At 42.7% G+C, this 20541-nt stretch overlaps 1 protein-coding gene and 1 pseudogene across 1 annotated transcript in view; one reads left to right on the top strand and one right to left on the bottom strand.

Moving 5' to 3' along the window:
- Positions 1-19240, top strand: part of LOC120426184 (mitochondrial glutamate carrier 1-like) — a 128687-nt gene extending 109447 nt beyond the window's left edge. The window contains exons 6-7 of the mRNA XM_052711694.1: positions 18747-18887; positions 18940-19240. Of these exons, the coding sequence (XP_052567654.1) occupies positions 18747-18887; positions 18940-19090 (292 nt within the window). The 3' untranslated portion in view covers positions 19091-19240. The remainder of the gene's footprint in view (positions 1-18746; positions 18888-18939) is intronic.
- LOC120429706 (40S ribosomal protein S14-like) lies at positions 10069-18172 on the bottom strand (annotated as a pseudogene).
- Positions 19241-20541: the final 1301 nt, after the last annotated feature.

Consider the following 20541-nt stretch of genomic DNA (forward strand, 5'->3'; position numbering starts at 1 on the left):
ACGATTTTCCGCGAGTTATTAACGTTTTTCGTCGGGAAAGTGGTTTTCTGCGGCGGGTTTTCAGCAGCTGGAGTGCGCGATGGCCACAGCGAGTCCGACGCCATGCTGTACTGCGGCGGATGATGGCGGAATCTTCTTCTCCGTGGATTCCAGCTGGAGATTTTCTGCGCCGACTTTGGACATCGCGATGCACTTTTTTTCTTTGCACAGGTGAAGGAGCGCTAGGCCCGGCTCCAGGAGGGCTATTTGATTGTCCAACCTTTCCACTGTGTTGCGGGGAATTTCGTGGCAGCTATCTTGTGGGCTTTCAATTAAACTCTTCGTTAATGTCCGAAAAGGACGGATTTGCCACTCAAGCGTTCACCAACGACACAACACAAACTTGTGCAACACAGCTTCAAGGCGACAATCGGCGAGTGGACTGTATTCACGACGACTTTTTCCCCTAGTGGACTCCTTTGGCCAGGATGCAAGAAAACAGCTTGTTTCACGATCTTTACTGCTATATTTACAAGCTTAAACTGACTTACGGACTAACAAAATCATTGGGTTTTTAAACTAAAACTTCGGCATTTCTTCCCGAATCTTCTTTGCAAAAACATTCTTATTATTTAATCTCCTATCGGGTGCGCAATCCTTTTTCCCTAAACCATGTACACGCCACTTCTTCTTTTCATTCATTCATTTCTTTCATTCCTACTCCCTGCTCTCCTATTGGTCTGTTTGCGCAAGCTGCCTACTCAGACGCGCGCTGCGCGTCCTTGAGCCTATTGTGTGCTGTGAAATACATGAATGAAACATGTGTGAAAGGGAAAGGACACGAATGGTGAGTTGGCATGCGGTTATTTACATGCTGCTGTTTCCTTTCTTCTTCAATGTGTGGCGTGTATGTGCGGGTACATTTGTGTTGTGGTATGTGCTTAAACAATAGAAGGATTAACTGACACTGTGGAAATGGATGGATTATTCTTGCAAATTTACTCTACCTGACACTGTTAGAAAAATCATATGGGTTGGAAACTATTTATTTTAAGATTAAACTCATTTTCTTGGGCAAATTAAATCTACTTTGGCGTTGGCGCCAACAACAGGTACACCGAACACAACTGAACTGTCCTTTTCTGACCGATTTGCAGGCACCAGGGGAACCGGAACCTTACGGATCCGGCTCGAAGGACCAAAATATGTTTGCGCACATACTAGCGTCAGATTCCCGGTGCCGTGCAAAATCGGATCTTTCTTAATTAATCAGAACTCGCGGGTTGTACAAAAAACATTTATTCTTGATTCGTCAGTTATATTTCGCGGTCAGTTATTTGGACGGACTAAATAGTGGACTGTAAACACTAATCTAAGTAAAACTGCGTCTGATTTTGTCTGAACTGGTCAGAAGTACGGTTCGCAGAGCAATTACCAACCGCTAGTCGGTTCCTGCTGGCCAAAGCTACTTAATTTGAATCTCAGAACTCCAGGCACTCACTGGATGTTCTGTTGTTGTATGTGTTATGCTCTCTGTTTTGTGCTGTTGTACTAGAGCATAATATGCACTGGCTCACAAAATCTGCTCAGACCTGATTTCGGCGCGTTCAGCCGCCTCATGGCAAGTATTCTGAAACCCCTGATGAATCACCCGATACTGGTATCGACACTCCACGACCGCTTCTGGATGATCCGTTCACGCACCAACAATCGAAACAAGTTTTTGGCGCGTTGCTTTTGAAAATGTCGTATGCGCATTGAACATAAATAACAAAAGTAAAAACTTTTTTAAGTTTAATATAAGTTTTTTTTAAATATTTAATCTCAGGAGACAACTAGGGTAACTGCAATCAATTCCGTCAAGCACCTAATGTTGGCATATCAGCACTGTGGTGTTCAGTGACAGCTAGTTTAAAGTTTTTTTTTTGACTGAAATTTAATAAGTATTCCATTCCATTCAATCAACGGTCAGGAAGAATCGAACTAATTTAGTTTTATTTCAAGGTACCGTAAAACGGGGTGACTTTGATAGCCGGGGTGACTTTGATAGGTTCGCGATTTTTCCGAAAAATGAAGAGTACAATTAAAATACGTACGGAATGGTTTAGAATCATACTGACCGTGGTAGAGAAGTGTTCAAAGTACATCAAGCAGAACTTCTCATAACATTTTGAAAAGTTTTAAAAGTTAGTTAACTATAGATAAGAAAACGTTGATGTAAATCATTATTTTAAACTTCTCAAAGTGTCATGATTTTCAATGAATATGATTTTTAATCGGTAAACGGATTGCCTTTTCGGATTCATCTGACAATTTTCCACAGGAGAAGATTATATAAGTTTATAAATAATAAATATATGTGTTTTTGAAACACAATTTAAAAAAATCTCTAAATTTATAGGCTATTTTAGTTGAACAAATTTCATGTAAAATGTGAAAACTTGTTATTCGTGCTTCTAATTCAGTATAAAATGCAATATATTTTTATATTTTAAATGCAATATATTTTTATAAATATAATATAATTTTATAAACAAAACGAGTTTTTAAAAAATTCAGGCAAAATTCCGACTTTTTAACAATTTTACCTAAAATTTAAATGTATTTTGTTAAAAAACTTATAAACTTAGTTAACTAAATATAAACATTGATATTTTTCTTAAAAACTATATCAGCTACTATAGTGATGGTACATTTAACGTACAAATAAAGTTTGAACATCTTAAATATGGTTTTAACAAGAGAAACTATGACTATCAAAGTCACCCCGGAATTTAAACTAAGAATTTCTAACGTAACTATTTTTCCAAACACTGTTAAAAAAACTTTTTTTCCAAAATAGTGCATGGAATTTGTTCGAGTTTACCTTAATTTTCCTAGAATTAACTATCTAAAGATGCATGCATTGGATACTAACCTAAGTACACAACATGCAAAGAACGATCAACCATCCAGCTGATGGTCCAGTTGGATAGTGTGCGTAGAAGGGAGAGGAATAAGAGAGAAGAAGAAACGATCACGCGGGAGACGATCGTGTGTAGAGGTGATGGGTTAAAGGGTGAAATAAACGAGATCAGTTGAAATACACTACTTGAGCAGTACACACGTCGCGTTCTGTACTTCGCAATAAAGTTCGATGACCGTTCAGTGACCCCAAATTCGAGCTTATTTCTTTGCGTCCGAAATACGCTAAGTGTCGGTTTCGCTGGGACTTAGCCAGTTTTGCGGTGCACGCCATGGCGGAAGGCAATTATTATTGAAATTGAATGTACCTAAAATGTTTTTTCGTGGAAAGGTAGCTAAAAGGGTCCCTTTTCGATATCTGTGACCTAGAAAATATTTCACCTAGGGATTTTCGATTTTTTGTCATTTTCAGTTTTTTAACTGTATAAATGGAGGCGCACGGTACTTTTGGTTACTTTGCGGTTGCACAGCACCTCCCAAATGCTTTTAATTGCAATGGATACTGATCAAAGGGGTCGCCCATGAAATATTTCACAATATTTAAGGCCCCACCCACCCGTACAACCCCCCCTTCCCCCCATCCCCCTAATTTATTTAACAAAGATAATAACATTAACATTATACAACGTAAAGTATGGCACACTAAAATCAGCAAAAAATAACCCCCTCCTCCCTATGTCACACATTGTCATGCAACCCCCCCTCCCCCTTGAAAAGTCCGGCACGTTATGTAATTTGTTTTTTTTTACATTTTTACTTTTTTTAGTTCTGAGTTCAATCAATGCCTTGTATCATGTTTGATTTATGAGTTAAGCTTATCAAACATCAAATAACTTTTTGTAGATATTTTAAGCCTGAATTTTCATTTTTTTTTTCTATTTCCAGTACCCTTGGTATCCTTACACAGTTAGTTGCATATACCTAGCTCGACTAATTTCAGCACAACCGATTAGCAGAAAAAGAAACAAAATTTACGGTTGATTTGGCTGACGAGTGTTAGATAGTGCGATTCTCGGCATACTGCAAAAAAGGTTCATTGTGTTTTTATTGGATAAGGTACAACAAGTACATTATTTATATAAAACATTTGAAAAATCAGGCCTAAATAAATAAAATTGTTCGCTCTACAGCATTGCCTTGACGATTGCGATATTCCTACTCAAAACTAGGTGCCCGAAGGCTTAATTGGGTCCTAAAATAAAGCTTAGATTGCTGATATTATTGTTTACAGCGATAAAGCTTATTTTTCTGAGTACAATGACCCTTTGTACGACCACAAAGAGTTTAAAATGGATATTTAAATCAATTTTGAAAAATTAACCTCGTGGTCCTTCTTGACAGAAAAGCTCCTACTTGACAGCTCGTTCCAAGGGGACCATAGTTGATCCATCGAAAAAATGTTGTCTTGTCAAAAATGTGTTTTGCATTTAAATTAAAAAAAAGTGATCAGAAAAGGTTTTTAATCGTATTTTTAACCGTTGTACATAAATATTGACATAGGGCTTTAGTACCCAATTGTTGAGGCAATTGCAAACCTCTTTTTACACCTTAGCTTCCATCCACCCCGGGATTCGAACGGACGACCTTTAGATTGTGAGTCCAACTGCCTACAATCGACTCCACCGAGACAGGACCCAGGGAGACGCCTTCTACACCTGGACTGAGCTAACGACATAACCTTTAGGTTATACCGGGACCAACATTTACTTCCCCGTCCGACGGAAGGCGTGATCAGACAAATCTCGTCTCGAAATATGCCACCGGGACCATCTGGGATCGAACCCAGGCCGACTGGGTGAGAGGCAACCACGCTTAGCCTTACACCACGGTTGTAAAATATTTACTTATAGTAATTCGATGTTTAATAAACGTAACTCATAAATCAAACATGATAAAAGGCATTAAGAAACAGAGTTGTTAATGATAGATATTATATACTTAAATCATTACTTACTTACTTGAATCATCAATCGTGATTTCAGCAATAACAAAAATTAAAAACATATCCTATAAAAATGATAAGCTGTTAAATTGAACTCAGAATTATAAAATAAATAAAAATGCACAAAAAAACAAGATTAGGGTACAAAACGTATCGTACTTTTCAAGGGGGGGGGGGGAGAGACGTAATCAGCGTGACAATGTGTGGCATTGGGGGGAGGGGGTTATTTTTTGCTGATTTTAGTGTGCCATACTTGATGGATGACGCCTCATACTAAAAATAATGTTATTGTCTTTGTTAAATAAATAAGGGGGATGAGGGGGGGGGGGGGTTGTAAGGGTGGGTGGGCCCTTAAATATTGTGAAATATTTCACGGGCGACCCCTTTGATCAGTATCCATTGCAATTAAAAGGATTAGGGAGGTGCTGTGCAACCGCAAAGTAACCAAAAGTACCGTGCGTCTCCATTTATACAGTAAAAAAACTGAAAATGACAAAAAATCGAAAATCCCTAGGTGAAATATTTTCTAGGTCACAGATATCGAAAAGGGACCCCCTTAGCTACCTTTCCACGAAAAAACATTTTAGGTACATTCAATTTCAATAATAATTGCCTTCCGCCATGGCGTGCGGTGTGGTTTGCTGGCTGGACTTAGTTGTTCCTGGAACTGTGTTGTGCATCTTCCAGCTCTGGTGAAAGAGTGGAAGAGCATCTGGAACTTCCCGTGAAGAATTTGGGACGTAGCAGCTTGTGACGACCCAAGCTGCCGGTCAGTGCGTGTGTGTGACGAGTCCGTGCATTCCCGGGGCCCAACGCTACGCGGGGCATAAGAAAGACCTTCGTGCCGGCAAAGTTCGACGTTGCTATCGAACAGAATTTGTGTAGCCTACCCCAGTACATGTTTTAAAAATAATGATCTTGAGAAAAACCTTACCTTTTTAGTTTAGTTTAGTGAGTTTGGTTGTATTGTATCGTCAAGTAGAACTTTGTTTTATTGATCTAATAAATGTAAAATGTGGAAAAATTAACGTAATAATTGAAATTATCTCGCAAAAGATATAAAAAAAACTGGCAAAAAATAGTTTGGGAACAAAATTTATGTATTTATTTCTTACGACCTTTTCAAAAACCACGCGTAAACAATATTGACAGCGCCTCAGATGGGGCCTTCAGGAAACTTGTCGACGGAAAGCTACCATTTTTTCTGTGTTAGTGTCTCAAATGAGTGGACTGGAAAATTAAATTTAAAGGGTGTTAAAACCAAGGGTCCTGATTTTCGGTTAAACGAACTAAAACCACTCACCCATTCGTCACCTATTCCAACCCGCTAGCAATCATGAGCGAATTGTAGTATCCGTCAGTTACTATAATAAGTAGTGCCAGCTGTGAAAACCTAATTGTCAGTAGGTACTCGAAATGTATAATGTCGTCGTACATTTTTATAGCATCGAGCTTAGTGTATACGATCTTGTCCAGAGTCGATCTCTTTCCCTGCCGACTGTCGTCGGGTCAAGTCGCAGTTTGTAACAACTCGTGGTGAATAAAAAAGTGTTGTTTCAACAGTGAAAGCGTGCGTACCTTGTTCAAGTCCGAACATTTCAAATTGGCGACGAGGATAAACCGAGTGACTCGACGGTTGATCGCGAATAGTGTCGTAGTTCGCGCTGTGGAATTGAGTGGTAAGCGGTCAGTGAGTGAACTCGTGGTGTAATGGAACATAACCTCCAAATGAAGGCACAGCCATGTACGTACGGGACATGTCTGTCGGATGTCCTGCTGGACCATGTGTTACAGTAATCTGTGGCCAGCGTCTGCGGTAAAGGCTGCTGATGGAGTTTGGCTCAACTTTCGACAAAGCATGCTCGATTGCTCGAAGTTTCGCAGCTGTCCTGGATCAGCAGAAGAAGATATCGTGCCAGTCCAAAGTTGAGGTTAGGAGTGTCTCCACGAGGTAAGAGGTCAACAATTCTCTGGTGAAAGGAGTAGTCAAGGTCAGTATAAGTCACAAGTGTATGTCGTCGTTTCGGACCGTGCTTCCGATAGGGTCGTCGTCATAACCTATCAAAGTGTCCTGTGTAGAACTGGTACACGTGTGGAGGAAAAGACCACGTCTCGCTGCGTCTCTGAGGTAAGTCTGATCAGCTTAGTTCGGAGTAAATAAGGATCGTCATGTGGTTGAGATGTAAGGTGGTGTCGAAGTACTTCGTCTAAACATGTGTGTGGAAGTATTTGAGTCTAATTTAAAAAATAGTCGTAGTCATGCTCCAAGTCGTCAGGAGTAGTCGTCATGATCATGTTGTCGATCAAGTGTAGGCCCTAGCTAGAAAGTCAATCAGATCTGGAAGTCGTCGTCAAAGTCAGTCACATGTTATCCGGAAACTTTATTGTGAGTCTTAGTTTGTCGCGGGAGAGATGTAGTATCCGTCAGTTACTATAATAAGTAGTGCCAGCTGTGAAAACCTAATTGTCAGTAGGTACTCGAAATGTATAATGTCGTCGTACATTTTTATAGCATCGAGCTTAGTGTATACGATCTTGTCCAGAGTCGATCTCTTTCCCTGCCGACTGTCAAGTCGCAGTTTGTAACAACTCGTGGTGAATAAAAAAGTGTTGTTTCAACAGTGAAAGCGTACCTTGTTCAAGTCCGAACATTTCACGAATGAGACTCGCAACCATCCAGCGAGTGGCACGAACTGTTCACTCAGCGAACAAATACATCGTGAAAATATTTTCCTACTCCGCCGCTCGACGACACTCACACACTAACATGCTCAGCGAAGAGCCATTCTCACAAAATGCCAGCGCGGTAGTCTTTTTGTCTTCACGCCCTCAGTTTGCCATCAATTTGATTTTTTCTTGGTGGAAGTGTCTTTGAATGGTGTTTATAATGTTATGAAATCAAAATAAATGCACAATTTAATTGATAACATTGATTTTAGGCAACCCAAATCAATGAGTATATCGAATCGCATCACAGAAAAAATGTTTTCAGTTCAGAGTGATCGGTGACGTTCGGCCTCCCTGAGCGTAGAAGAGAGAGTGTTCGGGAGCGAATGGTGTGGAAGTGACAAACGATAGGAATTCATCAGTGCAGTATCGCGTCGCCTGCTATTTGTGCTCGCGAATGGAGTGGTTGATGTTGGTTGCTGGAAGTGTCAGATTTATTGGCAACACTTAGCAAACAGATTGTTTCGATTGAAAAACTGTACAACTAGCATCACTGCTCACTTTCTAGCGCGCAACGACGCGACGTTGCCGCATCGACGATCGGCGAGGACGACGACGAAGAACGAGCGCCGACGACGAGATAAAAATCCGCCATTTTGTGGCATCAGTTCCTTCCCACCCTCGGAAGAGTTAACACGCTTTTTAAAGTAATTAGTTATTAAAGTTAGTGTTTAAAGAAAGACCGAGTGTTTTACTTCACCACCAAAAAAAAAAAAATCAAACCATCCACATTAACGAACCCTGGGTCTTTTGTGGTCTCTATCGCAAGTTTCTGCTCGAACCTAGGAGTCCGAAAGCTTGAATGGGGAGAGCACCCAAACCTCTTTCTACTCTAAGGAACCTTCCACCCCAGTGTTTGAACTGACGACCTTTGGATTGCGAGTCCAACCGCCGCCAGCGATTCCACCGGAGTAGGCTTGGTTTGGTGTGTTGTTTGTATTTATGGCATGGACAGCGGACAGCGTAACCATTCGGCCACGCACTGCTACTTCATCACACCCACGGCCATTGGAACCCAAAGTTACAGTCCACCCGTGCCTTTTTTCCGTGGGGTCAACGTGCCGGCCCGAACATTGGTCCTTCGAACCGGATTTGGACATCCAGCGTGGATGTGGTGAAGAAGCCCGGTGAAAAGAAAGAGGCAAACGAGCCTCAGAGTGCAAAACGGACAGTTCCCGTGCAACTCAACTCCGGTGAGAGAAACGTAGCCGCGAGTGAAAAGTGCGAGACTCGGTCTCGATTCCGAACGTTCGCGAATCCCCGACGGAGGCAAACGGCCTCACTTCCCGTCGCGAGTGTGTCGCGGAAGAAGATGAGTTAGATGGCCTGATCCACCTCCGGAACCAGGATATGGAGAACCTCGAGGAACTACAAACGGAACTCGCTGGTTTGGCACGAGCCGATCGTACGGCTTCGAATGTACGCTCGTATCTGAAGAACCTGGAGCGGATCAATAACGATTTCGGCAACCTTCACTAGCGAATTGTCCTCCTGACTGACTCCAAGACTCGGGGTCCACACGACGAGAAGAGGAAGCAGTCGAGGAAGTTGCACGACCAGGTCTCCAGAACTCTTGAGCGATGGGCGGATAATCTCGCACCCGCTGTCGCTGCAGGTCCATCTACGGCACTCCAGCCAGCCAGGTACCAAGGTACCAATCATCCAGCAACCACTGCCCAGAATCATCCCAAAGTTCGACAGCAAGTACGAGTCCTGGGACAGGTTCAAGGTAATGTTCAAGGACGTGGTGGACAAGTCAAACGAGCCTGCCAGGATCAAGCTCTACCACCTGGAACAAGCCTTGATCGGAGAAGCAAGCCTTGATCGATCGACGAAAAGACCATCCAAGATGGCAATTACGAGCGAGCCTGGGAACTGCTGGAAGAGCGCTTCGAAGACAAGCGGAGAATGGTGGATCTGCACATCGACGGTCTGTTGGGAGTGCAGAAGCTGGAAGAGGAGGGCCATGCGAACTTGAGGGCACTGCTGGAGGAATTCATCAGCCACGTCGAGAACCTAAAATTTCTAGGTCAAGAGTTCTCCGGTGTGTCGGAGCAGATTGCAGTCTACCTTCTGGCGCACGCTTTGGACGATGTGACTTACAAGCTCTGGGAAGGAACCATCAAGCGCGGAGAGCTCCCCAAGTACGACGAGGCCATCAAGGTCCTGAAAGACCGTGCCTTCGTTCTGGAGCGTTGTGAAGCTACTAAGAAGGCTGCAACGAAACGAAGTCATCCAGTGACTGTACACGAGCAGCCCTACCACATCAGTAATATAGCCGTCACCTTGAAGCCTGGAATCCGGTGCAATTTCTGCAATGGACGTCACCTGACCTTCAAGTGCGCTGTCTTAATTAGCATTAGCATTAGCATTTGGAGGACGCCCCACCACCGGAAGGCTCCACAACGCTTATCCCACTGTTTGGTCTGGTTGTATTAGACCCTCATCCGGAACAATAATCCAACACGGGAGATACCATGTCTTCATCTTTTGATGAGTGTGTAATACTACCCAGGGCATAAGGGGGTCCTGGCCGGGTCCAAGCTATCCTCAGGGACGGGAAGGATCATTAGTAAACACCTATCTAAAGTGCGCAAGGACCCCTACGTCACCTTAGTGGTATAGATGTTTGTAGGGAGGTTTTGGACTCAATGTTAGTAGGAGAGGTAGAACCCTAGGATACACCTCGGAAGGCGTTGCGGGTTGGTTGTAACAGTATTCCTAATTCCAGTCTAGGCTCACCAAGTCGCCATGGCCTAGTGGTTAGCATTTTTGCTTACCAATCCAAAGGACGGGTGTTCGAACCCCGCCTCCAGCTAATTTGATTTTTCGTTCATATTCAGCATTTCAAATTTCTATGTCCTTAACCTTCCCTTGGTATTAAAAAAAATCACACATATGGTATTGGGGTCCTTTTCGACCCCAAACTTAAATTTTTTTTCAAAAATCCAATTTTTGACCGATTCCGGTTCTTTTGGTCACAAATGAACGCTTCGAACGTCCCCTTTCCGAAACCGATCTGGAAAACCAGATTTGGTCACTGTGGCCACCGGGAATCGGCTACAACCGACAAAAGGCCTTTTTGAGACCCCAACTTTGACGACCTGTATCTCCGGCAAATTTAATCTAATCAGGATGCTCCGGGTTGCATTCGACAGGTATATACCTAAACTTTGACCACAAATATTAATATTAGGGCCAGGTGACCTACCGGTTCCGGAAATCCGGAACATCCGAAAAGTTCATGTTTTACTGTTTTTCACGTATAGCGGTATACGCACATCGGAAGGAACCGGTCAAGAAAAATTTCAAATGGGCAGCAGCGGCAGCGAAAGCAAGCCAGAGAGGGTGAAGAAAAGCCACAAGAAAACGCTCCCTCTCCTTTGTTCTGCTGTTCGTAAAGCTGTTTCTTGACCCCTTTCCTTCCGATCTCCATACTAGCCTTATATGTGATACCGATACTCTCATGATAGTTGAAATTGATCCATAAAACTTACTAAAAACACAATACACGATTGCCAGAACCACCTGGAAACGGTTCCCGGGTACCCAATGAACGGTCAATTTGTTTTTTTTGTTGAAAACCCATCATGTTGCATATCAAACTTCATGAAATTTAAAGATACATATGTCCATCTTTGATAATGCCGTTAATCACTGAGCCATCCTGGCCAATCTGGAACCGGTTACCGGTGGCGCCTTGGGGACACTTCCGGAATATGAGAGAATCCCTATCATCCGATATATAAAACTTCATGAAATTGAAAGATATGTCAATTTATGGTCATGCCATTGTTCGCTGACCCATTCTGGCCAATCTGGAACCGGTTACCGGTGGCCCCTTGGGGACACTTCCGGAATATGAGAGAAACCCTATCATCCGACATATCAAACTTCATGAAATTGAAAGATATGTCAATCTACGGTCATGCCGTTGTTCGTTGACCCATTGTGACCAATCTGGAACCGGTTACCGGTGGCCCCTTGGGGACACTTCCGGAATATGAGAGAAACCCTATCATCCGACATATCAAACTTCATGAAATTGAAAAGATATGTCAATCTACGGTCATGCCGTTGTTCGCTGACCCATCCTGGTCAATCTGGAACCGGTTACCGACTGCCCCTTGGCGAAACTTTCGGAATATGAGATAAACCCTATCATCCGCAATATCAAACTTCATGAAATTGAAAGATATGTCAATCTACGGTCATGCCGTTGTTAGTTGACCCATCCTGGCCAATCTGGAACCGGTTACCGGTGGCCCCTTGGGGACACTCCCGGAATATGAGAGAAACCCTATCATCCGACATATCAAATTTCATGAAATTGAAAGATATGTCAATCTACGGTCATGCCGTTGTCCGTTGACCCATCCTGGCCAATTTGGAATCGGTTACCGGTGGCCCCTTGGGGACACTCTCGGAATATGAGATAAATCCTATCATCCGACATATCAAACTTCATGAAATTGAAATATATGTCAATCTACGGTCATGCCGTTGTTCGCTGACCCATCCTGGTTGATTTGGAACCGGTTACCGGTGGCCCCTTGGGGACACTCCCGGAATATGAGAGAAACCCTATCATCCGACATATCAAACTTCATGAAATTGAAAGATATGTCAATCTACGGTCATGCCGTTGTTCGTTGACCCATCCTGGCCAATCTGGAACCGGTTACCGGTGGCCCCTTGGGGACACTCCCGGAATATGAGAGAATCCCTATCATCCGACATATCAAACTTCATGAAATTGAAAGATATGTCAATCTACGGTCATGCCGTTGTTCGCTGACCCATCCTGGTCAATCTGGAACCGGTTACCGACTGCCCCTTGGCGAAACTTCCGGAATATGAGAGAAACCCTATCATCCGACATATCAAACTGCATGAAATTGAAATATATGTCAATCTACGGTCATGCCGTTGTTCGTTGGCCCATCCTGGCCAATCTGGAACCGGTTACCGGTGGCGCCTTGGGGACACTTCCGGAATATGAGAGAATCCCTATCATCCGATATATCAAACTTCATGAAATTGAAAGATATGTCAATTTATGGTCATGCCATTGTTCGCTGACCCATTCTGGCCAATCTGGAACCGGTTACCGGTGGCCCCTTGGGGACACTTCCGGAATATGAGAGAAACCCTATCATCCGACATATCAAACTTCATGAAATTGAAAGATATGTCAATCTACGGTCATGCCGTTGTTCGCTGACCCATCCTGGTCAATCTGGAACCGGTTACCGACTGCCCCTTGGCGAAACTTTCGGAATATGAGATAAACCCTATCATCCGCAATATCAAACTTCATGAAATTGAAAGATATGTCAATCTACGGTCATGCCGTTGTTCGTTGACCCATCCTGGCCAATCTGGAACCGGTTACCGGTGGCCCCTTGGGGACACTCCCGGAATATGAGAGAAACCCTATCATCCGACATATCAAACTTCATGAAATTGAAAGATATGTCAATCTACGGTCATGCCGTTGTTCGTTGACCCATTCTGGCCAATCTGGAACCGGTTACCGGTGGCCCCTTGGGGACACTTCCGGAATATGAGAGAAACCCTATCATCCGACATATCAAACTTCATGAAATTGAAATATATGTCAATCTACGGTCATGTCGTTGTTCGCTGACCCATCCTGGTTAATCTGGAACCGGTTACCGGTGGCCCCTTGGAGACACTCCCGGAATATGAGAGAAACACTATCATCCGACATATCAAACTTCATGAAATTGAAAGATATGTCAATCTACGGTCATGCCGTTGTTCGTTGACCCATCCTGGCCAATCTGGAACTGGTTACCGGTGGCCCCTTGGGGACACTCCCGGAATATGAGAGAATCCCTATCATCCGACATATCAAACTTCATGAAATTGAAAGATATGTCAATCTATCTTTCCGTTGTTCGTTGACCCATCCTGGCCAATCTGGAACCGGTTACCGGTGGCGCCTTGGGGACACTTCCGGAATATGAGAGAATCCCTATCATCCGATATATCAAACTTCATGAAATTGAAAGATATGTCAATTTATGGTCATGCCATTGTTCGCTGACCCATTCTGGCCAATCTGGAACCGGTTACCGGTGGCCCCTTGGGGACACTTCCGGAATATGAGAGAAACCCTATCATCCGACATATCAAACTGCATGAAATTGAAAGATATGTCAATCTACGGTCATGCCGTTGTCCGTTGACCCATCCTGGCCAATTTGGAATCGGTTACCGGTGGCCCCTTGGGGACACTCTCGGAACATGAGATAAATCCTATCATCCGACATATCAAACTTCATGAAATTGAAATATATGTCAATCTACGGTCATGCCGTTGTTCGCTGACCCATCCTGGTTAATCTGGAACCGGTTACCGGTGGCCCCTTGGGGACACTCCCGGAATATGAGAGAAACCCTATCATCCGACATATCAAACTTCATGAAATTGAAAGATATGTCAATCTACGGTCATGCCGTTGTTCGTTGACCCATCCTGGCCAATTTGGAACCGGTTACCGGTGGCTACTTGGGGACACTCCCGGAATATGAGAGAATCCCTATCATCCGACATATCAAACTTCATGAAATTGAAAGATATGTCAATCTATGGTCATGCCGTTGTTCGCTGACCCATCCTGGTCAATCTGGAACCGGTTACCGACTGCCCCTTGGCGATACTTCCGGAATATGAGAGAAACCCTATCATCCGACATATCAAACTTCATGAATTGAAATATATGTCAATCTACGGTCATGCCGTTGTTCGTTGACCCATCCTGGCCAATCTGGAACCGGTTACCGGTGGCGCCTTGGGGACACTTCCGGAATATGAGAGAATCCCTATCATCCGACATATCAAACTTCATGAAATTGAAAGATATGTCAATTTATGGTCATGCCATTGTTCGTTGACCCATCCTGGAAAATCTGGAACCGGTTACCGATGGCGCCTTGAGGACACTTCTGGAATATCTTTCAATTTCATGAAGTTTGATATGTCGGATGATAGGGTTTCTCTCATATTCCGGGAGTGTCCCCAAGGGGCCACCGGTAACCGGTTCCAGATTGGTCACAATGGGTCAGCGAACAATGGCATAACCATAAATTGACATATCTTTCAATTTCATGAAGTTTGATATGTCGGATGATAGGGATTCTCTCATATTCCGGAAGTGTCCCCATCCTGATTAGATGTAATGTGCCGGAGATACAGGTCGTCAAAGTTGGGGTCTCAAAAAGGCCTTTTGTCGGTTGTAGCCGATTCCCGGTGGCCACAGTGACCAAATCTGGTTTTCCAGATCGGTTTCGGAAAGAGGACGTTCGAAGTGTTCATTTGTGACCAAAAGAACCGGAATCGGTCAAAAACTGGATTTTTGACGATTTTTTTAAGTTTGGGGTCGAAAAGGACCCCAATACCTTTAAAGTAACGTTTGTTATGGATGCTCCCCTAGGGGTCGTCCGAGGTTTATTAGTTTTGTGAAATTTGTATTTATACTATAAATTTAATGTCAGAAAATTTCAAGGCTCTAGCATGTTTATAGCAAAAGTTATGGCAAATTTAATTTTCAAAAAGATCGAAAAGGACCCCAATACCGTAGGAAGGTTAACTTTCTCGATGGGAGCAGATGGGAATCGAACCCAGAACCATTCGCTTACAAAGCGAACACTGTAACCATTCAGCCACAGCTGCTCTCACCTTCAAGTGCGCTGTCTTCAATGGCCTTAAGGTGCCCCAGCGCATTACTGCGGTCAAAGAGAAGAACCTGTGCAAAAACTGCTTGCGGAGCGGGCACCACTGGAAGGAATGTGGATCTCAGCACTCGTGCCGCAAGTGTCAACGAAGACACAGCACGCTGCTACACCGGCACCCGCCTGCGTTTCGAATTTCAGGCCAAACGCATTCGCAACCCTTACCATCCTGTCACAAATCACCGATGGACAACGCCATTCTGCCCACAGCGCTGGTCACTTTGCGTGACAACGAGAACCAACCTGTGCCGTGTCGCATCCTCATGGACACCGGAACGCAGGTAAACTTTATTTCAAAATCCATGGCAGCTCGACTGAAGTTACCAAAAATGGCTTCAAACGTTCCCATTTGTGGCATCGGGCATGTTAAGACCTACGCCAAGGAATCGGTAATGGTTCAGCTCCAGTCACGGGTCAGCAACTTTTCCGCAAACACACAGTGTTTCGTCGTTCCGGAAGTGACCGGAATGGTGCCGTCTTCTCCCATCCCCGTTGGCATCAGGACCCTTAGTTAAAACTAGTGTTCAGGGCTGAGCTGTAGGTTAGTCGAGGTTAGTCGGATAGTCGGAACATTGGCGCCCTAAACCCGCCAACAGCGAATAACTAGTTCAAAATCGTACAGCTGTACAGCTTCGTACAGTGTACGAAACCGATCACAGAAGAAGACGAGACGTTAGAATGTTTCGGTCACTGTAGACTAGCCTGTCCCATTTTGAGGTCATGTCGAGGAATTTCAGGTGCTCACTTCTTAAATGATAGATTATGATGTTAGGAACAATGTTTTCTTAGACAAGAAAAAATAATAAAATACGGTAATAACTTTTTTGGCCAATCGCAGTTTTTCTCATAGTTTTTCGATTTTTCTATAACAAACATTTTACAACGTTAGTTATTGTCCTGTAGGCATCCATAGCGGCACTTTTTAGTCTCACTTTTGTCATATTCGAAATCCTCGGAAAATTCAAACTTCAATGCCCGTTTTACCCCACTTCCCTTTGTCTTAGAGGGCTCATATTTGGCATGAGTTCATCTCATGTATAGACAAACAAACGCTGAAAGTTTCATCCAAATCGGAGCACCTCGATACGACCTCTAGAACAAATCGAGCAATATTTACAAAAACTGCCTCTTAAACACGCAAATAACATTCCAAAAGGGTGTAGCTCCAAAACATCAGTGTTTGCACGAAATTTGATTTCAGATTCGGATTCAGCGGCCAAAATTACTATAAAAAAGCATACCCTGACCTTTGAGACATATGCTTGCTACATCGTGTAATTAGTAGGCCTCGCTTCTGAATTCTGAGAAATTTTGAAAATTGGCACTTTTTTCCTCACTAAAACTCAAATATCTCGGCTCTGGAGTGTCGAAATTGCATTTTCTCAGAGAGAAAAATGTTCGCCATGAAATTTCCTACAAGCTGCATGTATTGGTTTCCCTGGAAAAAATAGGCTACCCTAAATTAAATGAACATTTCTGAAAAAAGTTTCGAAAAAATGCGATTTTTTCGACACAAATCCTCCTGGGAGAGTCCAAAAACTTAAATTTTCGTCCAATATTGATAGTGCATCTTAATCTATGGACAAAAACCTATCGTTTGAAGATAATACACACCTGATCGAAACAGTTTTTGTATTGATTCCAAGCGATTTTAGAAAATTTGTTCAAAAAAGTGATTTTTTTTCAGTAAATCGACTACCCAAGTAACCGTGGGACTGTATAAGGTAGCTTTAACTCCCCTCTATATCAACATATAAAGTATGCATACAGAGTCTCAAAACTTTATATTCACTTTATACCCATGGAGGTAAAATTGAGTGGCGACGGGTAGAGTTGATATAAAGTTATACCGCGGTAAAACGTCAAAATACTACCTTACCGACGGAAATTAAAAATAAAACAAAAAGCTTTGCGCGCAGCTCTCTCTCTCTCTTGAGAGAGTGCTTTTCACGCTGGGTTGACGGGGTTTGAAAGCTTGTTTGTGTTTTTTTGCTGTGTTATTCGTCATTCGAGATTCTAAGCTGCGTGTTGATTCGATGTTCTGAGATGTTTCGCCTAAATGCCCTGCGCCAACCGTCTCGTCCGTCCTGAAATATGTTTTCATGTATGATTTTTGTCGATATAGAATACACTAGCCAGGCTAAAACAAAGTATTTATTTATCACTACAATTCAAACAAAATTCATCGAAGAAAGGGCCAGGGCACGGAGCGTTGACTGCGCACCCGGTCCCGGGGTCTTGGTGCGGTTTCCACCGGCGGCACGCAGCTTCATGCGCAGCGCGGTGATTCCGAGGGACTTGCACTTCCCGCCGCCGTACTAAGCGGCCAACAAAGCAGCGTAGGGCGAGGCCTCGTCACGATGAGCCTTGACCTTCATGCCGCCGGTGCCCCGCCAGATAGTTGCTTGCCCAAAAGATCCGTAACGTGGACGAAGGTATCGTTGAAGCTGGCGTAGACGTATGCCACTCCGAGCGAAATCTTGACCTCCTCTTATACGGTTTTGTTCCAGCTAGAAATATGTTTCGCGCGACGATAAGAGCTGTCAACGAAAAGAGAATGATTAAATAAAGTAATAATAATTTAATAAACAGTCCAGTCAATTAACCTACCTTTTTATAGACGCTAAACGATTTTTCCTGCATCAACAAAAATACCACCAAATACTGCCAAACTTTAAATACCCTCACTAATGTTGAGTTAGTGTTTTGAAACATTTTAAGAAATGTCAAAGTGTGATGTAACTTTAAAAGCATACTTTACAGTGATATATAAAGCTTACCATAAATGCTTCGAAACATTGTTGAGCTAAATGCTTTGAAACTTTAATTGGCTGTTCTATATGTTATTATACAGTAGGTAATAATGTTTCAAGCTACAAATGTTTCGAAACATTTGGAAAGACTATTTAAAGTGTCATAGCATTGGGAATGTTTATTTAGAGTGGATTTAGAGTTTTGATTTAGTGCTTCTGGTTACTTGGGTAGGGGGTGCGAGAAAGTATTTTATTATTTTTTCTTGTCTAAGAAAACATTGTTCCTAACATCATAATCTATCATTTAAGAAGTGAGCACCTGAAATTCCTCGACATGACCTCAAAATGGGACAGGCTATTGGCCACCCAATGTACCATAGTGCGGCGTTTTTGGTTCTTTCTCCCGTAGCGCTTCCTCCTCTAGTTTTGCCTTCAGCGTTTCTTCGGCTCTGAGCTTCAGTGAAGTTCACCACCAGCGACTCGAAGCAGCCGCCTGGTTCAACACTGGGGATCTCATCACCTCCCCGCTTCCACGGAACGGGTCGGTTGTTTTTTTCTATTTTTTACTACGCTTCTAACAATGTGTTGAAACAATTAACTGATCATAATTTGTTTTCCAGGTGGTCATTTTTGAGTGGGTGTTCTGCTGGTTCATTAGCGGCATTGGCTGTCAATCCCTTCGATGTAATCAAAACAAGACTACAAGCATTAAAAAAAATTGAAGGAGAAACGCAATTCAATGGTGTGGCTGACTGTATAAGGTACATTCGTTAAGATGTTCATCTTCTTATGTTTTAATCATGTATCTTTTAGGAAAACTTTAACGATGGAAGGTCCGCAGGCATTTTTCAAAGGTGGGCTTTGTCGCATGATCGTTATTGCTCCATTATTTGGGATTGCTCAAATGGTTTACTTCTTGGGAGTGGCTGAAACGTTACTTGGAGTGAAGCAGGTGAAAACATAAAAAGTGTGAGTCGATTGTTATCTCTCCACAGCAAAAGATATCTCAATTCTCTTTGTAACAAATTGTGGAAAATATTTGTTATTTGTAATGAACCCGTTGTAATCTGCTGCATTTACAACTGTCGTAATAAATTTCTCATGGTTAAGTTTTTCAATTGTGTTTTATTCCCAATCCAGAAATATGATACAAATCAAGGTTGTTAACGATAGAATTATCCAGGTTCGATAACTATAGTTTTCAAAGGTCTTGGGTTCGAGTCTAGATATCGACACTTTTTTTTGTTGATGAACTGCTTTGAGATAAACCCATGAGAATAACGCTCTCGCCAATCTCGGGAATTATCCTCTGTGTCAGTTCACAGTACCTTTTAACTACCAGATCGTGTTCTTTATTCTCTTATATGGCGCTGCCCAACTGTAGGTGTATTAAATGATTCGAAATTTTGCATGCATTTGTACTGCTTTAGAGTTTTTGAATGATATACAAAACATTTCACAAAATACCGTATTTTTTCGAAATACTCAAATTTTTAAAATTCGCAATATGGGTTTTCACTGCTTTAGAGTTTTTTGAATGAAATACAGAAATTTTCACAAAATACCGTATTTTCTCGAAAGTACACAATTTTTTATAATTCGCGACCAGTGGTAAGACACGGGGAAGTGGATGGGATACTTGAGTGATGGGACCGCTAAATCGGCGGCGTCTCCGACAAAGTATCACATGAGTTTTGAGGAGTTAGTAAGATAATCAAAGCACGAAATCGAAAAAGGGCTCATTTTCTTGTGTCTAATGGCAAATCATGTAACAGGCCAGGTTTTGATGGATCTAGACTAAATCGACCCCGGTGAGTCCGAATATCGCGGTCACGAAGCCGGATGAAATGGATAAAAAAATTCTGCGCAGACACTATATACTGACTTCAGCAAAGCATTTGACAGAGTCGACATTCCTATGCTTCTTTTCAAACTGGACAAAATAGGTATCGATTCAAACTTACTTGCATGGCTTGAATCATATTTGACAAATCGCACACAGTGTGTTAACCCTGGCATGGTCTTCGGGTCTATAGGACCCAGTAGCACTATAAAAGTGATTATAACTTTTGTCCAAAAACATCTAGAGATCTGAAATTTTGTGACTTTGTGTAACTTACTAAGACACACATTCTGGCCAAAAATGAACTTCCGATGGCCACCGGAAGTGCCCACAAAAAAAAAACTGACACCAATGGTTTTCCGGGTCTATAGGACCAGGGCCGTGCACAGGATATTTGAAAGGGGAGGGTTTTCTCGAAAGGGGCGCATGGGGTGCTTGTTTAGATTGCAAAAGGGCGCTAACAGTCAATCTTTAAACTCAATAAATAATACTTTGGTATATTTTACATATATTTTGCTGGTTCGAATCCCGCGGCGGACGCTCTAAAATTCTAAGTGTAAATATGAGTATCC

Source organism: Culex pipiens, chromosome 1 (genome assembly GCF_016801865.2).
Source record: "Culex pipiens pallens isolate TS chromosome 1, TS_CPP_V2, whole genome shotgun sequence".
NCBI classification, from domain to species: domain Eukaryota; kingdom Metazoa; phylum Arthropoda; class Insecta; order Diptera; family Culicidae; genus Culex; species Culex pipiens.